This window comes from Bos indicus, chromosome 6 (assembly GCF_029378745.1).
Source record: "Bos indicus isolate NIAB-ARS_2022 breed Sahiwal x Tharparkar chromosome 6, NIAB-ARS_B.indTharparkar_mat_pri_1.0, whole genome shotgun sequence".
Lineage (NCBI taxonomy): Eukaryota > Metazoa > Chordata > Mammalia > Artiodactyla > Bovidae > Bos > Bos indicus.
In genome coordinates, this window is record NC_091765.1 from 32267559 (window position 1) to 32291420 (window position 23862).

Sequence of the window (23862 nt, forward strand, 5' to 3'; positions counted from 1 at the left end):
TAGACCTAGAAAGGTCAAAGTTCTATATTTGATCTTAAACTGAGTAACAAAGTTTTCTATTAAAATAAAAAATGTATTATAGATATTTCCCAAGTTTTATTCTTCTTAGTGATTTATATTCTGCTTCAAGTTCTCTGATACCAATTATATTATAGAGTGTCAAAGAACTTCTAACACATTCTTAATTTGGAGGCTTTACATCAGTACTTTGGGAGCTAAAGAAAACACATTGGAGAAGTGAAGAAAACTGTATTAGTGAAATAAAGTCGCCCCAAATTTTAAAACTAATAATAAAATCCATGTGAAAGTATGTAACATCATGACTAATATCAGCACTATATATAGTTAAAAATGTGATCACAAAAATTACTTGACAATAATCGTTTTTAAGGGAATATCAAAGATTTTAGAATATAGAGATCAAATATTCTCAACTGTATTTTTACAAAGTTTCAGAGCTTCTAGCCAAAGGTACAGATACAATTCAAATTTTGATGATCCAGCACCATAAAATGCTCAATGGTCATCACTTTGCAGAGTTTCAGACAGTTTCAATTATTTGTCTTGCTACAGAGTTCTGAATATAGAGGAGAAGAACCTGCTGTATGTTTTCATAGTAGGAATCATGTTTAGGCAAGAATGGCTTTAACTCAAGTAAATCTTTTCTCAGAAGTAAAATTTTAACTTGCATAAAAAATTTAAGTATCAATATTAGACAATTTGTGAAATCCATTCAGGTGAGCAGCACTTCTAAATCCCCGTAAGAATTCTTAAAGTCATCCTGGATAGGTGCCTAAATACATATAAATACAAAGCATTCTTAGCAATTAACTGGACAGTACGGGGTAAATGTGATGAACAAGGAATTCACTGTGCTACCTCAATTAGTGCTAATGAGAGTGGTGTAGTTAATTCCCTCACACTGCTCTTAATTTTCATCTCCTCTGTGGGATCTATTCTGAAACATTTAATTTTTACACCCTATTCCCAGTCCATGACAATTTTTACTTACCTCAGTTATGAAGGATTTGGCTGTGGCAGGATTCATAACAAGGATCGCTCGCCTAAGAGTGTCTCGATAGCGATTCAATTCCTCTATTCTCATGGTGTCAAACAGCGTGGTGATCATCTTATTGATGTTGTTTTCCACCTTCTGAAGTGCAACATCCATCCCCTGCTGAGACACTTTGTCCAGAAACTCCTGGATTCCACGGATATCTAGGAACATCAAAAGCCCATCAACGTGTGAATTAAAGCATGGAAGGGAGATAAAAGCTATTTCACTTATATCAATATAGTTTATTGTTCAATATTGTAGGCTGTTTAAACTACTAATGGAGTAGCTGATGGAACTCTCAGATACGGTTAAGGTTGAATAGAATTTAATGTGTTTAGATGAAAAATGTAATGTTATTTTAAAAATTAATTTCACTCCACTGAACTTTCTAAATGATCTCACCTCTGGAAAATGTTAGAGCAACATAAAGGGAGGTGGTTGGGGAAGATCCTTACTTCCCTAAAGCAAATGTGAGATAAGAAATTACGTTCTTTATTTTTCCTCCATATTAAAAGAGTGATACTAACCTCAGGCAAAACATGAATATTATTAATGGCTGATGAATCTGAATCAAGATTACTACTGTTTCTTAAAATGGGCAATGCTATCAGTAAACTTGACATTTTCAATCTTAATTGAAAGAGGGTTTTGAGAGGTTATCTTCAAAGGATCTCAGGTCAGAAATAGAACAGCTAAACTTTTGCTTGTTTTATGAATACTACTACCTCCTTGGGCTTCCCTGGTGGCTCAGACAGTAAAGAATCTGCCTGCAATGCAGGAGACGGAGGTTTGATCCCTGAGTTGGGAAGTTCCCCTGGAGAAGGAAATGGCAACCCACTCCATATTCTTGCCTGCAGAATCCCATGGGCAAAGGAGCCTGGCAGGCTACTGTCCATAGGGTCGCAGAGTCAGACAAGACTGAGCGCCTTGCACTTTACACTTCACTATCTCCCTTACTCAAATCCTGCCAACTTGGTAGAGATTCTTCCCCCCTACCCCTAAGAGTACATGGAATATAGTTTGTGTGTAAAACATGAATTTTTAACAAAATACTTCCACACTCATCCCCAAATAAGAGAATTTCTGAAAGATTATCAAATAAAGCATTGTGTTCATTTTACACCTAAATAAGGATGGTAAAATGGAATCTAAATAAAATATTTATAAATTTGTATTTTGATGTATATTTAAGTACCAACAAGTGCCTGAAATGTCACAAATATTTTTTGCTAGTACCACACTGACTATTTGTAGAAGAAGGGATCTATACATTGATAAATATGATTGGAAGATGTACCTGGCACAATATAATCTTAATATAGTACATTTGCTTTAACTATAAAATACTGTACATTTTTCTGTATATGCCCATGACATAAAATGTGAAAAGTGAAACTAGTGAAAGATAAGTGAATGGGATTGTAGGTTGCTTATTATTAGTGGGCTATAATATCTCAAAACTCCTTACTGTGCATGCATGTAAAATGTATCTCTTAAGAGCAATAATAAGGTCATATGTTTTTCAATACATTAGCAAGTGAAAGCAATAAGCCAACAGAATAAGAAAACAAAGTCACAGATTTGGAAACTAACATTTGTTCATAACCAAAATTTATATTTGCAGGTTAAAAACTAATAATAATTTTAAAATTTGCTTTCTTCTTATGATTAGCTTTATTTTAAAACAATTACTACAAACATTATATGTCCAGTTATCTGATGACTCTCAAACTCTTCAGAATAGATAACTGTGTAAATTCTACCTTAGATTCCTTATTCCTAATTAAATTATAAACCCAGATGTCAGCATTGCAGTAGCTTAAAAGAATAAAACCTCATCTAGAGCAGAACAAGAGATAAAAGAGTTTGAATAATAACGGTATTATGTATTCATTAAATATCCAGGTCAGAAAGTTCCTAAGGATGTAAGGATTTCAAGCATGGATTAAACAAAGGGTTAGATCTGATGAAATTTAGCAGATACAGGTAGACACATAACAGGACATGTTCACACTCAAGCAGGCCTCCTCAAACTCTGCTGTGAATCAGAATCACTTGAAAATCTTATTAAAAATGCAGAAGCCTGGGCCCCAACTCAGAACCAATATACCTTTAAAATATGTGTCAGAGCAGATCCTCAATTTTGAATTGTAAGTTATTATTTCTTTAGTTTGAATCACTTAACTGTGCACAAAAATATGACAGACAAAACCAAAAATACATTGGAATAGAGATGTTCAGAAAACACCAGAGCATAAAGCTTCAGATCACTTATACTCTTAGTTTTGAGAAAAAGAAAATTGTTTCAAATTCAAGTCAATTCAATTGACTAATTATTGAATATAGTCACCAATCCTGTGTGTTCAGAACTCAACAGTGAACACCCTTCCCTATACTGAGACACGCAACAGACAAGTAAACACACTGGCACATACAACTCACACTAAGTGCTGTGAAGGAAACGAGGTGTGCTGGGAGAGACTGACAGGGTGTGAAGGAGGCTCTGTTTTAGTTAGACTACTCAAGGAAGTTTCCTTTAGAAAAGTGGTGTTTAAACTGTGATCTAAAGGATGAGAAGACACTGCTCAAGCAAGCAGACAAGACGAGAGGACAACAGCCTGGGAAGATGCCCCGAGGCAATGAAGAGCTGGTGTCTAAAGTACCTAAAGGATTCCTGCATAGCTGCAGCCCAGTAAGCAAGAAGGAGGGGAGAGTTAGGTGAAGCTGTGTGGAGAAAGAAGGTCAGATGAGGTGGATCCTGGTGAGACCCAGAAAGAGGTTTTGACATTATCTTAAATGCAGCTTTAATCTCTTAAACATTTTAAGTAGAGGATCTAAGTAGATGATGGGCTATGTGTGTAGAATGAAAAGCAGTCTGAGAGTGATTTAGCATGATTCCAATTCAGCTTGTAAATGACTTTCCCTTCATTTAAAACACTATGACTTTTTTATCTTTTATGTTTGACCAGAAATTTAGTACTATGTGTATTGTTATTTGGCCAGAAAAGTGATGTGATAAAAGATTTCTATTATTTCTCTGTGTTCTTAGTCTGTAATTCTAGTTATCACTGCCTAGATAAGTGATTATAAAATTTTCAAAAAAAAATTCTGATCTATAAATGAATAAATATTTATATTTATAAATGTCTTGAAAGATTAATTAGTGAGGGTGGTGATGTGTGTGTGTGTGTGTGTGTCTGCATGGAAAATCCAGTTGTAAAGTCTAAAATCTGGTGTGCATGTGTTAGTCACTCAGTCTTGTTCAACTCTTTGCAACCCCCAAAGGCTCCTCTGTTCATGGAATTCTCCAGGCAAAAATGCTGCATGGATAGTCATCCCATTCTCCAGGGGATCCTCCTGACCCAGGAATCAAACCCAGGTATCCCACATTGCGGGCAGATTCTTTACCACTGAACCATCAGGGAAGCCTAAAACATGGTAGGTGCTATTATTTTTAATAATAGTTCCCAATTGCTTCTTAAGAGATCACCCACCAATAGGATAGAATTGCCTAAAATTTAGATGGCTAGCTACCCAAAATGGCAAGTGTAATGTTTTAGACTCTTGGAATGTAGAAGTTAAATAATAATAGTTTGGGTTAATTGAAAATAACACCAAACACTCATGATATATAGCAATTGTAAGTTTGATGTGAGAAGAATCTGAATCACACTATTAAATGCAATGTGGAAAAGTCATTAAAAAACACAGTGTGCCTTTGGCTTTGTCAATTTGTGAATACGATCAACCATCATTATTATTCAGCGACACCATCTGTATTACTGTTAGTTGGCAAAAAATGAGTAAAGTGCTTCAGTTTACAGAAATTAAAAAGAAAAATGGTGATATCTAACCTCATAAAGCTTTTAGGCCTGTGGGTGTTACTAGATGCTATTCATTGATACCAAAAATTTAAATAGTAATTTCAGTTGTTCCTTGTGATTATTCATTCTATTGATCAGATAATTATATAATAGCAAGTGGTAGAAGCTCATGAAGTAAGTCACTAACCATAAGATTAGGACAAAAAAAGACTTTTTTCTTGGACTCTATAAAGGAAAGTTTCGTACTGTTCATGGGATTCTCATGGGAAGAATGCTGGAGTGGGTTGTCATCCTTCTCCAGTAGACCAGAGAAGACTTGAGAGTCCCTTGGACGGCAAAGAGATCAAATGAGTCAATCCTAAAGGAAATCAGTGCTGAATATTCATTGGAAGGACTGATGCTGAATCTAAAGCTTCAATACTTTGGCCACCTGATGCGAAGAACTGACTCACTGGGAAACCTCTGATCCTGGGAAAGACTGAATGCAAATGGAGAAGAGGGCAGCAGAGGATGAGATGGTTAGATAACATCACTGACTCAATGGACATGAATTTGAGCAAACTCTGGGAGATAGTGGAGGACAGGGAGGCCTGGTGTGCTACAGTCCACTGGGTCGCAAAGAATTGGTCACCACTGAGTGACTGAACAACAGTGAAGATAAAGGAAGTGGAATATGACCTCCCAAAGATACCCAAGTCCTAATCCCTGGAATCTATGAATAGGTTAGGTTATATACAGAGGAATTAATGCTTTAGATGACATTGAGGTTTGTCCATACCTGACCTTACGATAGGGAGTCATCTCCTATTACTTCAGTGGGACTAGTATAATTCAGTGGCACCCCACTCCAGTACTCTTGCCTGGAAAATCCCATGGACGGAGGAGCCTGGTAGGCTGCAGTCCATGGGGTCACCAAGAGTCAGACACGACTGAGCGACTTCACTTTCACTTTTCACTTTCATGCACTGGAGAAGGAAATGGCAACCCACTCCAGTGTTCTTGCCTGGAGAATCCCAGGGACAGGGGAGCCTGGTGGGCTGCTGTCTCTGGGGTAGCACAGAGTCAGACACGACTGAAGTGACTTAGCAGCAGCAGCAGTATAATTCTAAGGACTTAGAGTTAAAGGAAGAAGGCAGAAAAAGAAAGTCAGATGTAGATCTGACTACTGAAGAATAAGCTGAGACTTCTGGGAAGTTCAGAGATGAATGTTGCTGGCTTTGAAGATGAAGAAAGGGGATCTTGAAAGAATAAATGTGGATGGTCCCTAAAAAAGGCAAGAAAAGGGGTTCTCCCCAAGAACCTTTAGAAAGAAACATAGCCTTCCTTAGATCTTGATTTTAACAATATGAGCTCTCCATGGTCTTTGGCCTAATTAATTAGCTCACAGATAGTCACAGGATTCAAACAAGATTGAAATTTGATATGAGTAATGAAAAATAGATGGTCCTTCTTTTGTATCACAAGTTATAATGATGCAGTTTAGGAACTGCAAGAGCCAACATGTCTAGTGTGAAATGAAGAATGTAGCCAATGAGTGAAAGTGAAAGAGGCAAGCCAGCTATTTCTTAGACTTCCCAACTGCATAACTCAATTGAAAAAATATTCTTTTTTTTTTTTTCACTTTTTTCTTATATAGTTTGAAATGAGCTTCAGTCACTTGCAAGAGAAAGGATACTGACTATACACAGTCTTCTGATAAATATCTGGTAGTTTGGTAATGAAGGTGAAGGTATAGTTCCTGTTTTTGAGGTACATCCAGTATAGTGGAGGGAATAACAATTTAGACAAGTAATTGTTTTAATGTGATCAATGCCAATTAAAGAAATGTAAAAATCAAAGGAATGGAAGCTGAGGAAAAGTAACAGCTAACCAGACCTTATTGGTACAAAAAAGAAAATTATAACACTCAATTATTGAGTTACTCTAATAAAAGGAAATAAAGTGTGTGAAATATTAAAGCAGGGATTCCCAGGTGGTGCTAGTGGTGAAGAACACGCCTGCCAATGCAGGAGACATAAGAGACGCAGGTTCCATCCCTGGGTTGGGAAGATCCTCTGGAGAAGGCATGGGAACACGCTCCAGTATTCTTGCTTGGAGAATCCCTTGGACAGAAGAGCCTGGCAAGCTACAGTCCATAGGGTTGCAAAGAGTCAGATACAACTGAAGCCACTTAGCACACATGCAATATTAAAACAGTTTGTAAACTGCAAATTTCTATGCAAGGTACATTTTCATTATCAATATTATATTAACCCAGTAAAAAATCCCCCTTGTTCATGATTTTCTTCTGCTGTCCTTTCCTACAGAAAAATGGAAAATAAACAAAAAATCATAATAAGGACTAAAAGTTGATTCAGGTAATACCTTTAGAATTTGATAGTCTAGCAATTTCTGTGATAACTGTTGCCTAGTTAGACCAACTTCCCACAATAACTCTCTAGGAGGTAGTGACTGATTGAAGTACAATGATTTGTTTTATTAAATTGTGCAGAATGATAGCTTTATTATAATCATTAGTGTAAGATTAAACTTAATTTCTCTCTAAACATGGCTTATAATTAAGTAGATTAGGGTAGAAAAATCCCAGGGGATAACAGAATAAAATGTATAAATACATTTCTAAACTGACTCACAAACCAGATATATATCTTACTGTTCATCCTAAACCAGTAGTCAGCATCAAAGAAATCTCTTTTGGAATCTAGTCTCCGCTTAATATGTGCCAAGCACTGTGAGAGGTACCTGGGAGGGAATGATGAGTAAGACAATCCCTGCCCTCTATACGTTTGCTCTTTACATAGCTGATGATAACATAGACCCTTTCACAGATAGAAAAATCATACAATACTATTCATTTTAAAAACTGTAGTTGCAACTTAAATTTAGTGATATTCTCTGGAACATTTCAAACAGTAAGTCTTAGCCTTATCATTGTATTCAAATAATTCTTTTAAAATACAGAATTTGGTAGAAGAAAAGATTTTTCACTGAGGCTTTGTATGTCTGATTTTTCTTTTCCTCTACTCATCTTTCTCCCCAATTTGAGCAGATTAGGTGCATTTAATCATTTTTAATCACTTAATGCACTGAAGACTTCACTGGGCAGGAGACTTCAGAATTCATTCAGCGAAGCTTGGTGTTTTGAAATTATGACAGAATGCTAAGCTTTAAAATTAATATTTAGATTCTTATGTTTTTTTTTTTTTTTAGATAAAAAGAAATACATCATACTACTGGACACGTGAGATACATCATTAAGCTGAGTGGAATTTCCCAAAGAATAAATAGCCAGATTAATCTGTAACTGCCATGTTTCCTCAGGGGGGAAAAAGGCTTTTAATCAACCCTTACTTCAAAATAATTTGAATCATTAATTGAGTATTTCCTGTCACTTGTACTATATTTAAAAAATAAAGATAATAGTGTGCTTTATGAGATTATATAGTTAAGCAATAGTGACCCACTGAGATTTTCCAAGGTAAGGAGCAAGGGCTGCACTTTGCTGGAGCAGCCATGAAGAGATACGCCATGCCCAAGGTAAGAGAAACCCAAGTAAGACGGTAGATGTTGCAAGAGGGCATCAGAGGGCAAACACACTGAAACCATAACACAGAAAACTAGTCAACAGAATCACACTAGGACCACAGCCTTGTCTAACTCAATGAAAGTAAGCCATCCCCGTGGGGCAACCCAAGATGGGCGGGTCATGGTGGAGAGATCTGACAGCATGTGGTCCACTGGAGAAAGGACTGGCAAACCACTTCAGTATTCTTGCCTTGAGAACCCCATGAACAGTATGAAAAGGCAAAATGATAGGATACTGAAAGAGAAACTCCCCAGGTCAGTAGGTGCACAATATGCTACTGGAGATCGGTGGAGAAATAACTCCAGAAAGAATGAAGGGATGGAGCCAAAGCAAAAAGAATACCCAGCTGTGGATGTGACTGGTGATAGAAGCAAGGTCCGATGATGTAAAGAGCAATATTGCATAGGAACCTGGAATGTCAGGTCCATGAATCAAGGCAAATTGGAAGGGGTCAAACAAGAGATGGCAAGAGTGAATGTTGACATTCTAGGAATCAGCGAACTCAAATGGACTGGAACGGGTGAATTTAACTCAGATGACCATTATATCTACTACTGCGGGCAGGAATCCCTCAGAAGAAACGGAGTAGCCATCATGGTCAACAAAAGAGTCCGAAATGCAGTACTTGGATGCAATCTCAAAAACGACAGAATGATCTCTGTTTGTTTCCAAGGCAAACCATTCAATATCACAGTAATCCAAGTCTATGCCCCAACCAGTAACACTGAATAAGCTGAAGTTGAAAGGTTCTATGAAGACCTACAAGACCTTTTAGAACTCACACCCAAAAAAGATGTTCTTTTCATTATAGGGGACTGGAATGCAAAAGTAGGAAGTCAAGAAACACCTGGAGCAACAGGCAAATTTGGCCTTGGAATACGGAATGAAGCAGGGCAAAGACTAATAGGGTTTTGCCAAGAAAATGCACTGGTCATAACAAACACCCTCTTCCAACAGCACAAGAGAAGACTCTATACATGGACATCACCGGATGGTCAACACCGAAATCAGATTGATTATATTCTTTGCAGCCAAAGATGGAGAAGCTCCATACAGTCAGCAAAAACAAGACCAGGAGCTGACTGTGGCTCAGACCATGAACTCCTTATTGCCAAATTCAGACTTAAATTGAAGAAAGTAGGGAAAACCACTAGACCATTCAGGTATGACCTAAATCAAATCCCTTATGATTATACAGTGGAAGTAAGAAATAGATTTAAGGGACTAGACCTGATAGGTAGAGTGCCTGATGAACTATGGAATGAGGTTCGTGACATTGTACAGGAGACAGGGATCAAGACCATCCCCATGGAAAAGAAATGCAAAAAAGCAAAATGGCTGTCTGGGGAGGCCTTACAAATAGCTGTGAAAAGAAGAGAAGCGAAAAGCAAAGGAGAAGGAAAGATATAAACATCTGAATACAGAGTTCCAAAGAATAGCAAGAAGAGATAAGAAAGCCTATTTCAGTGATTAATGCAAAGAAAGAGAGAAAAACAACAGAATGGGAAAGACTAGAGATCTCTTCAAGAAAATCAGAGATACCAAAGGAACATTTCATGCAAAGATGGGCTCGATAAAGGACAGAAATGGTATGGACCTAACAGAAGCAGAAGATATTAAGAAGAGATAGCAAGAATACACAGAACTGTACAAAAAAGATCTTCACGACCCAGATAATCATGATGGTGTGATGACTGACCTAGAGTGAGACATCCTGGAATGTGAAGTCAAGTGGGCCTTAGAAAGCATCACTACAAACAAAGCTAGTGGAGGGGATAGAATTCCAGTTGAGCTATTCCAAATCCTGAAAGATGATGCTGTGAAAGTGCTTCACTCACTATGCCAGCAAATTTGGAAAACTCAGCAGTGGCCACAGGACTGGAAAACCTCAGTTTTCATTCCAATCCCAAAGAAAGGCAATGCCAAAGAATGCTCAAACTACTCACAATTGCACTCATCTCACACGCTAGTAAAGTAATGCTCAAAATTCTCCAAGCCAGGTTTCAGCAATATGTGAACCGTGAACTTCCTGATGTTCAAGCTGGTTTTAGAAAAGGCAGAGGAACCAGAGATCAAATTGCCAACATCCGCTGGATCATCGAAAAAGCAAGAGAGTTCCAGAAAAACATCTATTTCTGCTTTATTGACTATGCCAAAGCCTTTGACTGTGTGGATCACAATAAACTGTGGAAAATTCTTCAAGAGATGGGAATACCAGACCACCTGATCTGCCTCTTGAGATATTTGCATGCAGGTCAGGAAGCAACAGTTAGAACTGGACATGGAACAACAGACTGGTTCCAAATAGGAAAAGGAGTACGTCAAGGCTGTATATTGTCACCCTGTTTATTTAACTTATATGCAAAGTACATCATGAGAAACGCTGGACTGTAAGAAACACAAGCTGGAATCAAGATTGCTGGGAGAAATATCAATCACCTCAGATATGTAGATCACACCACCCTTATGGCAGAAAGGGAAGAGGAACTAAAAAGCCTCTTGATGAAAGTAAAAGTGGAGAGTGAAAAAGTTGGCTTAAAGCTCAACATTCAGAAAATGAAGATCATGGCATCCAGTCCCATCACTTCATGGGAAATAGATGGGGATTCATTTTGATATTTGGCAAAACTAATACAATTATTTAAAGTTTAAAAATAAAATAAAATTAAAAAAAAATATATATATATATAAAAAAACAACAACAAAAAAAGAAATAGATGGGGAAACAGTGGAAACAGTGTCAGACTTTATTTTTCTGGGCTCCAAAACCACTACAGATGGTGACTGCAGCCATGAAATTAAAAGATGCTTACTCCTTGGAAGGAAAGTCATGACCAACCTAGATAGCATATTCAAAAGCAGAGACATTACTTTGCCAACAAAGGTTCATCTAGTCAAGGCTATGGTTTTTCCTATGGTTATGTAAGGATGTGAGAGTTGGACTGTGAAGAAGGCTGAGCGCCAAAGAATTCATGCTTTTCAATTGTGGTGTTGGAGAAGACTCTTGAGAGTCCCTTGGACTGCAAGGAGATCCAAGCAGTGCATTCTGAAGGAGATCAGCCCTGGGGTTTCTTTGGAAGGAATGATGCTAAAGCTTAAACTCCGGTATTTTGGCCACCTCATGTGAAGAGTTGACTCATTGGAAAAGACTCTGATGCTGGTGAGGGATTGGGGGCAAGAGGAGAAGGGGACGACAGAGGATGAGATGGCTGGATGGCATCACTGACTCGATGTACGTGAGTCTGAGTGAACTCCGGGAGTTGGTGATGGACAGGGAGGCCTGGCGTGCTGCGATTCATGGGGTTGCAAAGAGTCAGACATGACTGAGCGACTGATCTGATCTGAGATTTTCTGTTTGATAAAAACTTATCAGTTTGATAAGAACTTGTCAGTTTGATAAGAACTTCTGTTGATAAGAAGATTTTAACATTAGATCATAATTTTTTAGGTTAAATGTCATTTTATGCTGAATCAATATTTTTAGGACATTTTATTGATGTACAAATCCAAAACAGTAGAATATGTTATTTTTACCTACCTGACATAATATATACAAATGCAAGCAAAATTGTTCATTAAGATGCTTGAATTAATTATATACTTACTGATGTACATTGAAGTAAATGAGAGAACTGAAACCTGGAAAGTAGCCAAATGAGTAATAAACTACTTTAAGACTGTCTAGAGAGAGAGTTAATAATATTATAGTCATCAGACATTTAAAAACACCCTCAGGGTAATTATAAACATTTGCAATAAATTAAGAGGAATGTGTCCATTTTATGGGCCTTGATTAAACCTACATCAAGACTGAATGGGATAAATACTGTGATTCCTAGGAATGCATTCATTCTGATAGCATCCCAAAGTTCATTTCAAAGAGTTCTACCATATGACAATTTAACTTTTAAAGCAAGGATGATATACTGGAGGGTAGTACTTAAGTACCTCAGGTCATTCAACTACATACTGACCCTTAATTTGGGAATCATTAAATAGTATTTGCAGAAGGCAAGAATCCATAAATAATATGTTCATTAATCCTTAAAGTTGAATTATTTCTTTGTTTTTATGCATATGGATGTCAAAAAGTAAATATTTCTGCATATAAAGAGAAATATGTTTTCACTTACTATTTTTGAGCCTAAAATATTTTTTATCAAAACATGTTATATACATTTTGGTCTCTGATTTTCAGAAATACTTAGTTTAACAAATTATAGTATACATTTACATACAGACAAAAGTCTTATTGTAAAACGAAAAAGACTCTCCTGAAACAGTCAGGAAAATGTCAGAAAAGCTAAGAACATAAAATAAGTCTAAGTTGATCAAAACCAACAAAAACAAGGAAACTGAACCAAAGAAGATTGTACTTTAAAAGCAATTTTAAGTGGTGAATTATAAAGACAAATATTTATTAATTATAAACATCTAAATTACAATTTGATAATATTAGATTTAAAAATTTAATTAATAAAACTGAAATAATCTAATTCATATTTATTATTTGTTTCAAGCTGACAAGGGAAGCACACGTGTCCACATATGCATACCCTTCACCTAGAGGGTCATCATGTAACTCAGACTGCTGACTGAGAGCCCGCATACCCCAGAACAAATTATTTGGTTCAAGAATAAGCACAGGACCCAAACACAGCTTGAGACTTTATAGGAGGATAAATAGCCCTATGCATGGTATTAATATATGGACAAAGAAGGGAAGAGGCCTTTTTTAATGTAATAATTTCTAAGAATATACTTGGAGTTACCAATGACAACTGTCTGGCTTGAGAATGAAACAAATGCATGAATTGAAATAGAGTTGAGGCTGTAGTAAGAGTGCAAATATCACTACCTTTGGTTAGTTCATGCCTGTGTGTCATTACTTTTACAAGCTGCTTATATCCCTATCATCATATTACCCCTCCAAGCTCCACAATTAGACCCAGATAATAAATCTACAAGTAGGTTCATTCTAATATTAAGTGTGGGACCAATATTTTTTAGGCAAAGGAAATTAAATAACCCAAATAGTTCTTTAGATGAAATGCACATCAACTTTGCTGCTTATGTCACTCTTGAAAATCAGTTCTATTCAGCCCATCCATCCCTGAAATTCAACTTTTATTTCAATATCTTTAAAACAGAAACCTCTCATTAAAGCAATCTATATGCTTTTATTCTATTTTAAAGATCACTCACTTCTATAACTTTCTGGCTTCTGTTGACTGTCAGTTCCAAGACTCCTGGATTCTGGAATCTAGCTGTTGGCTCTGGTACATTCAACTAATTTCTTGCTTAGACCTCTCTGACAGTGAGCCTGCCTGGACTACTACCATTGCTTCTAATGAATCTTCCTAGGTATTATATTATACCTTCTTGATCAAACGCTGTCTCAGAGATTTGGCTGAAAGCATAAATAGCATGATAAGCAAATTGAAAATGATTCAAGATTGGAAGGGGAGGGCAATATAACGAATACTTACGATAAAGATTTAATATAAAAAATTTAAAAGGCAGAAGTTATGTGAAAACACAAGTGTTTTTTGTTTGGCTAAAAAGCAGTAAAGGTCTCACTTCTCCAAGGCAATAAGATAGCATGTGGCATACTGTGTAATCAGTATATCAGCCAAATACAAAAATATTGAAAAAATAAAATAGATAAGGATAAAGGCATTTATTAGAAAGATGGACTATCTAAGAAGCATACATTATCAGGTTGAAAATAGTAAACTGTTCTTGGTACTTAGGCAGTAGAAGACTGAGTGGGTTCATGGGATATAATCAATTCTTTACTTACTGATAAATGATTACAAGCAAAAGGATTACTTATTTTATATTATTCCAGAAATGAATCATTTTGTCCAGTATATTTTAAGTATTATAAAAAGAAAAGGTTTCTGCCAATTAGAAATGTCCAGTATCCATTTTTAAGATAGTATCCTTGAGAATACAATGAGTTCTCTCTTGCTTGGAGGATTCTGGCAGGGAAACAATGCTACCAATCAAAGATGTTGAAGAAGATATCTACTAAAGTTTCTTGCTTCCAGATGCCTTATCTAGGAACAAAACTGGCTGCATCAGAAACATCAGGAGAGGTGTTAACATTTAGTGCCCACCTTGCAAAAATTCTGATTCCAGGTGTCAATGATGGACCTGAGGTGGTATGACGATTAAGAAGTTCTTCCAGTCATTCTGGTCTATTATCAAATCTGGGTTCCAGGTGTCCACTACACTCAATTCTAACCCTTTGTCTCTGACACCATAATCGATAAGTGATCACATTTTAATTCTGATACTTCATTTGAAATTATAAATAAATCTATTTTTTTCCTTTTTTTTAGTTTTCAGATATCTAATAGGTTGTTATGGCTTCTAATTTTTATAATTTACTTATAATAAATAAATAGAACTTACATGTATAGTTCAAAGATTTATTGTGTTGCACTCAAAACAAAAAATTGAATATCTCTGGTACCACAGAAGGTTATCATGTGTCCTTTTTCAGACAGTCCACTCCTGGCGCAGAGATGCAACCACTTTCTGACTGGATCACCAAGATTAGTTTTGTATGTTACCAGAATTCATATAAATGGAATACTATAGCATATACTTCTTTTCTTTCAGGCTTATTTCACTCAAATTTTTATTGTTGAATATTTCAATGGTTCATTTCTTCTTATTGCTGAATAGTATTCCATTGTAGGAACATTCCATAATTCCTTGAACCATTTTCAAAATTATGGACATTTAAGTTGTTTCTAGGTTTGGACTTCATGAATAATGCTAATATAAGGATTTTTATATACGATTTCGCAAAGATATACATTCACATTTATCTTGGTAAATACCTGGAAGTGACATGGGTAAGTCACGTGGTGGACGAATATTTAAATTTGTAATGAATTGCCAAAGGGTTCCATAAGCGCCTGTACATTTTTACATCCAACTCTGTAGAGGGTTTCAGTTTGCCACATTCTTTCCCATGTGTAGTAATGGCCTTCAGTCAGTCTAGTGGGTACTGATTAGTATCTTATTTTAATTGGCATATACCTGTGGACTAAAAACGTTCAGCACTTCTTGTGTTTATTGGCCGTTTATATATCTTCTTATATGAATTCTTTGAACAAACTTTTGCACACTTTCGGTTATTATATCTGTGTTGGTCTCATATTTTTGCTTTGTAGTTTTGTTTGTTTAATTCTCTAAGCCTTTTATATAGTCTATGTATTTGCATAAGTTTTTCAGGTATATGTATTGAAGTTTACTCCCCAGTTTACAGTTTGCCTAATTATTTTCTTAATGGTGTCTAATACGAACAGAAAGCTTTAATTAAGATAAAGCTCGTGTTGCTTGCTGTGCCCCAAGTATTAAAGTCCTCTCCCTCTAATTCAGGAGCTTAGTGTTTTCTGCTAGCGTACCTATAATTGAGGCAGGCTAACTTATTTAGCTTGCAAGTAGGCTAAAATCTCAGGGCTTCTCCAGTGGCTCAGTGGTAAAATATCCACCTATTATGTAGGAGATGAGGGGTCCGATCCCTGAGTTGGGAAGATCCTCTGGAGAAGGGATGGCATCCCACTCCAGTTTTCTTGCCTGGAGAATCCCATGAACTGAGGAGTCTTGTGGACTACAGTCTGTAGGATCCCAAGGAGTCAGACAGGACAGAAGCAATTGAGCACACATGCATGCACGCACGCACGCAGGGCGAAAATCTCAGATCCTTCACAGTTCTTCACTGTATCACATTACAGCCCCAGCTGTAAGCAATCTGCGGACTATAGTTTTTCAACTGGAAGTATTACACTCTCAAGCAGATTTGGCCTAAGGAGGAGAACAGTTATTATATAGGCAAGCAGCTATTTCTGTTGAGAAGTCAGCCTACTTTGACTCAATGACTGTCCTGTTTCCAAATTTACAATGATAAACAAACCTCCTGAACTGATATGCAGTATTTTTTCTTGAATGGTATTAATATGCTAAAGGTCAGCAGGCTTAAAGTCACTTACTGTATCTCTTTAATGAAAATGGTTCTACACATTTTCATTTGTAAATGCTTAAGAAATTTGTGTCAGAAATTAATCTTATTATTTCTATAGCATCAAAAGAGTCCAGTAGTTGAAAGCAGAGGAGACACTATCAGTGCTTGAATTCAGGCTTTGGGGACTTAGTTTCAAGTCACCTGACTTCTTACTACCTCAGCTTTTTTCATCTGTAATATCATTACCATCATAATCATCATCATCATCATCATCATCATCTACCGCATAGAGCTGCTGTGAGAATTAAATGAACACGTAAAGCATTTAGAACAGAGCCTGGATATCAATAAATGTTCTCTATAAATAGATTATCCCCTTGTTATATTCTGGTGTGATAGTTCACTGCAATCTCTTCATACTCATACATGGTTAGGAGTACATGCTCTGGTCAGACTTTAAACTCAGTATTGATGCTTCTTAGGCATATTTCATAAACAAGTTACCCATTGGTTGCTTCTGTTTTCCAATTTTTAAAATTGTGATAATCCTATAATCTACTTCATAGAGCTATTGAGAAAATTCAGTGATATAATGCAAAATATTTATTCTAGTGCCTGGCCAATAAAAATCCTCAGAGATACTATTTTTAATATTTTTATTTCTATAATATTTGTTCACACTGTCTATTGGAGTTGCTGTCTCTCAAACACTGTGAAAGTTAGGTAGGATTCTGAGAGGCAATAATCAAGATCCAAGTCTACCCATGAAGCCTTCTTTGATCACTGCTGCCTAAATTAAACACTATCTTCAGCACTCAGTTTATATCATTTATGACACAACTTACTATTTTCTCTATTAAGAGACTATTCTAAATATTTTATCTTTTAATTATGTTTCTTAAAGGTTAAGACTAAATTCTGTAAAATTTTTAATGTGATGTTTTGTATTTTCACTAAACAAGGGAACAATGAATATTTCTTGAATGACACATTTTTAAAAGTTCAACACTTCTTTCCAAGTATTTAAAAAAATATCTTGAGTCAATTCATTCAAATAAACTTTCACATTTTTATTTCTCTTTCCATCCATTTTTTTTTTTAAGTTGCTCAGTCATGTCCAACTCTTTGTGACCCCATCGACTATACAGTCTATGGAATTCTCCAGGCCAGAATACCGGAGAGGGTAGCCTTTCTCTTCTCCAGGGAATCTTCCCAACTCAGGTTTCAAACCCAGGACTCCTACAATGCAAGCAGGTTCTTTACCAGCTGAGACAAGGGAAGCCCAAGAATACTTGATCTTCCCAACCCAGGAATCAAACCTGGGTCATCATCCATTTACTTAGTCAAAGATTTGAATTTTCTCTGTTAAGGAATTTATAGTGTACTGTTACACTGGGCTCATAGTCATAAGTTCAGTTCAGTTCATTCACTAAGTCATGTCTTACTCTTTGCAACCCCATGGAATGCAACAAGTCAGACCACCCTGTTGAATCACCAACTTCTGGAGTTTACTCAAACTCATGTCCATTGGGTCTGTGATGCCATACAACCATCTCATCCTCTGTCGTCCCCTTCTCCTCCCACCTTCAATCTTTCCCAGCATCAGGGTCTTTTCCAATGAATCAGTTCTCTGCATCAGGTGGCCAAAGCATTGGAGTTTCAGCTTCAGCATCAGTCTTTCCAATGAATATTCAGGACTGATTTCCTTTAGGATTGACTGGTTGGATCTCCTTGCAGTCCAAGGGACTCTCAAGAGTCTTCTCCAACACCACAGTGCAAAAGTATCAATTCTTTGGCACTCAGCTTTCTTTATAGACCAACTCTCACACCTGTACATGACTACTGAAAAAACCATAGCCTTGACTAGATGGACCTGTGTTGGCAAAGTAATATCTCTGCTTTTTAATATGCTGTCTAGGTTGGCCATAACTTTCCTTGCAAGGAGTAAGCATCTTTTAATTTCATGGCTACAGTCACCATCTGCAGTGATTTTGAAGCCCCCCAAATAAAGTCTGTCACTGTTTCCAGTGTTTGCTCATCTATTTGCTATGAAGTGATGGGACCAGATGCCATGATCCTAGTTTTCTGAATGTTGAGCTTTAAGCCAACTTAAATCATAATTTAAGCTCAAAATCACAATTAACTGTGTTTGAAAAAAGTGTTCCTCTAATAAACTGGATAAGAAATCTAATCTTTTTCTTTAAGTATATTTTTCTAAGCAAAATACATCTTCAATAACATTTGGCTTCAGCAGGTTGCCTGATTCCATCCATGGATGATACTTAATCCATTCCTTAATGAAAGTAACTCCTGATAACCAAGATAAAAGTCAAGTATAATTCTAATGTTTGAACTTAAAATGAGGACTATGGTGAATGGCAAGAGTGAATATCGACATTCTAGGAATCAGTGAACTGAAATGGACTAGAATGGGTGAATTTAATCCACATGACCATTATATCTACTACTGCGGGCAGGAATCCCTTAGAAGAAATGGAATGGCCATCATGGTCAACAAAAGAGTCCGATATGCAGTACTTGGATGCAATCTCAAAAACGACAGAATGATCTCTGTTTGTTTCCAAGGCAAACCATTCAATATCACAGTAATCCAAGTCTATGCCCCAACCAGTAATGCTGAAGAAGCTGAAGTTGAACGGTTCTATGAACCTACAAGACCTTTTAGAACTCACACCCAAAAAAGATGTCCTTTTCATTATAGGGGACTGGAATGCAAAAGTAGGAAGTCAAGAAACACCTGGAGTAACAGGCAAATTTGGCCTTGGAATACAGAATGAAGCAGGGCAAAGACTCATAGGGTTTTGCCAAGAAAATGCACTGGTCATAACAAACACCCTCTTCTAAGAACACAAGAGAAGACTCTATACATGGACATCACCGGATGGTCAACACCGAAATCAGATTGATTATATTCTTTGAGCCAAAGATGGAGAAGCTCCATACAGTGAGCAAAAACAAGACCAGGAGCTGACTGTGGGTCGGACCATGAACTCCTTATTGCCAAATTCAGACTTAAATTGAAGAAAGTAGGGAAAACCACTAGACCATTCAGGTATGACCTAAATCAAATCCCTTATGATTATACAGTGGAAGTGAGAAATAGATTTAAGGGCCTAGATCTGATAGATAGAGTGCCTGATGAACTATGGAATGAGGTTCGTGACATTGTACAGGAGACAGGGATCAAGACCATCCCTATGGAAAATAAATGCAAAAAAGCAAAATGGCTGTCTGGGGAGGCCTTACAAATAGCTGTGAAAAGAAGAGAAGTGAAAAGCAAAGGAGAAAAGGAAAGATATGAAGATCTGAATGCAGAGTTCCACAGAATAGCAAGAAGAGATAAGAAAGCCTTCTTCAGCGATCAATGCAAAGAAATAGAGGAAAACAACAGAATGGGAAAGACTAGAGATCTCTTCAAGAAAATCAGAGATATCAAAGGAACATTTCATGAAAAGATGAGCTCAATAAAGGACAGAAATGGTATGGACCTAACAGAAGCAGAAGATATTAAGAAGAGATGGCAAGAATACATAGAAGAACTGTACAAAAAAGATCTTCATGACCCAGATAATCACGATGGTGTGATCACTCACCAAGAGCCAGACATCCTGGAATGTGAAGTCAAGTGGGCCTTAGAAAGCATCACTACGAACAAAGCTAGTGGAGGTAATGTAATTCCAGTTGAGCTATTCCAAATCCTGAAAGATGATGCTGTGAAAGTGCTTCACTCACTATGCCAGCAAATTTGGAAAACTCAGCAGTGGCCACAGGACTGGAAAACCTCAGTTTTCATTCCAATCCCAAAGAAAGGCAATGCCAAAGAATGCTCAAACTACTGCACAATTGAACTCATCTCACACGCTAGTAAAGTAATGCTCAAAATTCTCCAAGCCAGGTTTCAGCAATATGTGAACCGTGAACTTCCTCATGTTCAAGCTGGTTTTAGAAAAGGCAGAGGAACCAGAGATCAAATTGCCAACATCCGCTGGATCATCAAAAAAGCAAAAGAGTTCCAGAAAAACATCTATTTCTGCTTTATTGACTATGCCAAAGCCTTTGACTGTGTGGATCACAATAAACTGTGCAAAATTCTCAAAGATATAGGAATACCAGACCACCTGATCTGCCTCTTGAGAAATCTATATGCAGGTCAGGAAGCAACAGTTAGAACTGGACATGGAACAACAGACTGGTTCCAAATAGGAAAAGGAGTACGTCCAGGCTGTATATTGTCACCCTGTTTATTTAACTTATATGCAGAGTACATCATGAGAAACACTGGACTGGAAGAAACACAAACTGGAATCAAGACTGCTGGGAGAAATATCAATCACCTCAGATATGCAGATGACACCACCCTTACGGCAGAAAGTGAAGAGGAACACAAAAGCCTCTTGATAAAAGTGAAAGTGGAAAGTGAAAAAGTTGGCTTAAAGCTCAACATTCAGAAAACAAAGATCATGGCATCTGGTCCCACCACTTCATGAGAAATAGATGGGGAAACAGTGGAAACAGTGTCAGACTTTATTTTTATGGGCTCCAAAATCACTACAGATGGTGACTGCAGCCATGAAATTAAAAGATGCTTACTCCTTGGAAGGAAGGTTATGACCAACCTAGATAGCACATTGAAAAGCAGAGACATTATTTTGCCAACAAAGTTTCATCTAGTCAAGGCTATAATTTTTCCTGTGGTCATGTATGGATGTGAGATTTGGACTGTGAAGAAGGCTGAGCGCCGAAGAATGATGCTTTTGAACTGTGGTGTTGGAGAAGACTCTTGAGAGTCCCTTGGACTGCAAGGAGATCCAAGCAGTCCATTCTGAAAGAGGTCAGCCCTGGGATTTCTTTGGAAGGAATGATGCTAAAGCTGAAACTCCTCCGTACTTTGGCCACCTCATGCTAAGAGTTGACTCATTGGAAAAGACTCTGATGCTGGGAGGGATTGGGGGCAGGAGGAGAAGGGGACGACAGAGGATGAGATGGCTGGATGGCATCACTGACTCGATGGACGTGAGTCTCAGTGAACTCTGGGAGTTGGTGATGGACAGGGAGGCCTGGCGTGCTGCGATTCTTGGGGTCTCAAAGAGTTGGACACGACTGAGCAACTGATTTGATCTGATCTGATGATGAATGTATATGTAAATACATGTAGCCCTCTTCAAGATACAAGATATTTGGATAGCTTGATGTTTATGTTGGATTGTAGCCTAGTTCTTTACTAGCAAGATTTATTGTAAGTATCAAAGGAAAATTTTCTTTGAAGAAAAGTATTACTGGAAATGATTGTAAAGTACAATCAGGATATTTTTTCATGAATTATTAAATTAAAAAGTTAAAATAAAGTTTATCATCAGAATAAAGGAAAATGTTTTCATTATTCCTAAAACAAACACTGCTTCTAACAGAGGATACAAATACTATGATTATAAGCATCTTATTTATTCAAAGGAAAGCAAAAGAAAAGAGAATGGGGAAATTCAAATGTATGGAAAGGAGTGTGTGACCATGAATTTAGTATACATTAAAAAAATTACTTATCAGTAATCAAAATGCCTTCTTTATAAGAATTCCCTACGTGTAATCCATGTAGGACTTGGTAATAAGATAACAAGGAATTTTCTTTTCTCATGGATATTTGTAATCATACAGTAAAATTCTCATTTTAATTTGTAGAAACATCATCAAAAGTTATTTTCTGTTCTTTATTTTACATACTATTTTGATAGGACTAACTAAGCAGTGTTTCCTCCTTTTAAATAAAGATTTAGAATTTAAAAATTCATTATTTCAAATTATGTTTGAGTAGAGGTCATGATAACCATTTGTCGTTATATATCCATTGATAATCTGACTAGAAAAAATTGACAAAGGGATACTCAGTATGTTGACAGTAGAGCTAGAGTTTACTATGTTCACTAAGTAATTCTACTAGTGACTAACAGATTTGTGTTCCATCCTTACTTTTACTGATGAGCCAATTATTTTTATTTCCTTTTTGTTTACTTTATTCATTTTAGTCTCTTGGTCTTCGTTCTGTGACCCCTAAGTAATATGAATTAAGCAACAAAATAAGGATTTCCGTCCTGGGGACAAAGGACTGTGCTTTTAGAGAGTCTCACAGACTTTTGGCTGAAGTCTACCCATCAAGTTTAATGGAACTCAGCTGCCCAAACCCCATGTGACCTTTGAATATTTAGGGCTAATGTAGCTGCCACTTGCTTTCCCTCCCTAGGAGTCCACAGGAGCTCAATTTGCTGCTTTCCAGCTTTCTGCCAACCTGTTTGTGCTTGGTTCTATTGATGTCACTTTCTGGCCACTCTTGTGTAACTGTTCTCTGTGTTCAAAATGCTGAGCAGATTAGGGTAAGAAAACTCTCATTTTGAAATAGTTTTTCATTTGCAATGAAAATAAGTTGCACTTTAGATTATAAATCTTAACGTTTTAAAATAAAAACTGTAAAAACCAGGCCCATCCACACTGAAAGGAATTTTTTTTTTCTGTCTCTTTCTTAAGGCAAATTTCTAAGGAAGCACATGTTTTACAGTATATATCCCTTATCAAAATCTGTTTATTTCTTCTCGTTTGAACCTAGCAATCTCTACTCTCTTTCCTCTCTTCCTAATGACAAAAATAAGAGAGAAACTATATTTGAAAATCTCTGGGATTAGTCAGATATAAAACAGGTAGATTTTAATTTGGGAAAAAAGTGTTTGAGCAAAAATAACATTATTTCATTATTTAATATTAAATGCGTGCTAAGCTACTTCAGTTGTGTCTGACTCTTTGTCATGCTATGGATGGCAGCCTGCCAGGCTCCTCTGGGATTCTCCAGGCAAGAATACTGGAGTGGCTTGCCATGCCCTCCTCCAGGGGATCTTCCTGACTCAGGGATCAAACCTGAGTCTCTTATGTCTCTTGCATTGGCAGGAAAGTTCTTTATACCTGGGAAGCCCTATTTTTGCTTACTTTGGTTGATGTAGCACAAGTAAAAATATTGAGACAAAGTATCTTCTTAAGATATAGTAAAATAATATAAGTAAAATGCCTTGTGTTTTACCTTGGAAAGTTAAATAAATTAAGTATCTTTATACTAAGCAGTATTTTTGTGAGAGTTCACATTGGAGACAATATGCTAGGATAAATAAAAGGCATTATAATTTCAATGACCCTCAAAGTGTTAAGTACTATGTAGATTCTAAAGTCTATACAAGAGCATAAGAAAAATACTTCAGATTATTTTTTAACTGAAAAATAGAAATATGTAATATTTTTAAGTGTTCTAGGATCTGTCCAAAATTATTCTTTTATTATTATATTTAGGTATAAATGCTTTTGAAAGAGGAAAAAATACAGCATTGTTTTCAATAACTTCCTATTATTTGAAAGATCA

General features: G+C 36.7%; 1 protein-coding gene across 1 annotated transcript in view; it reads right to left on the reverse strand.

The window, feature by feature from the left end:
• The window catches only part of GRID2 (glutamate ionotropic receptor delta type subunit 2), a 1601543-nt gene that overhangs the window by 739475 nt on the left and 838206 nt on the right, over positions 1 to 23862 (reverse strand). Inside the window, exon 4 of the mRNA XM_019962451.2 lies at positions 1013 to 1218. Coding sequence (XP_019818010.1) covers positions 1013 to 1218 — 206 coding nt within the window. The remainder of the gene's footprint in view (positions 1 to 1012; positions 1219 to 23862) is intronic.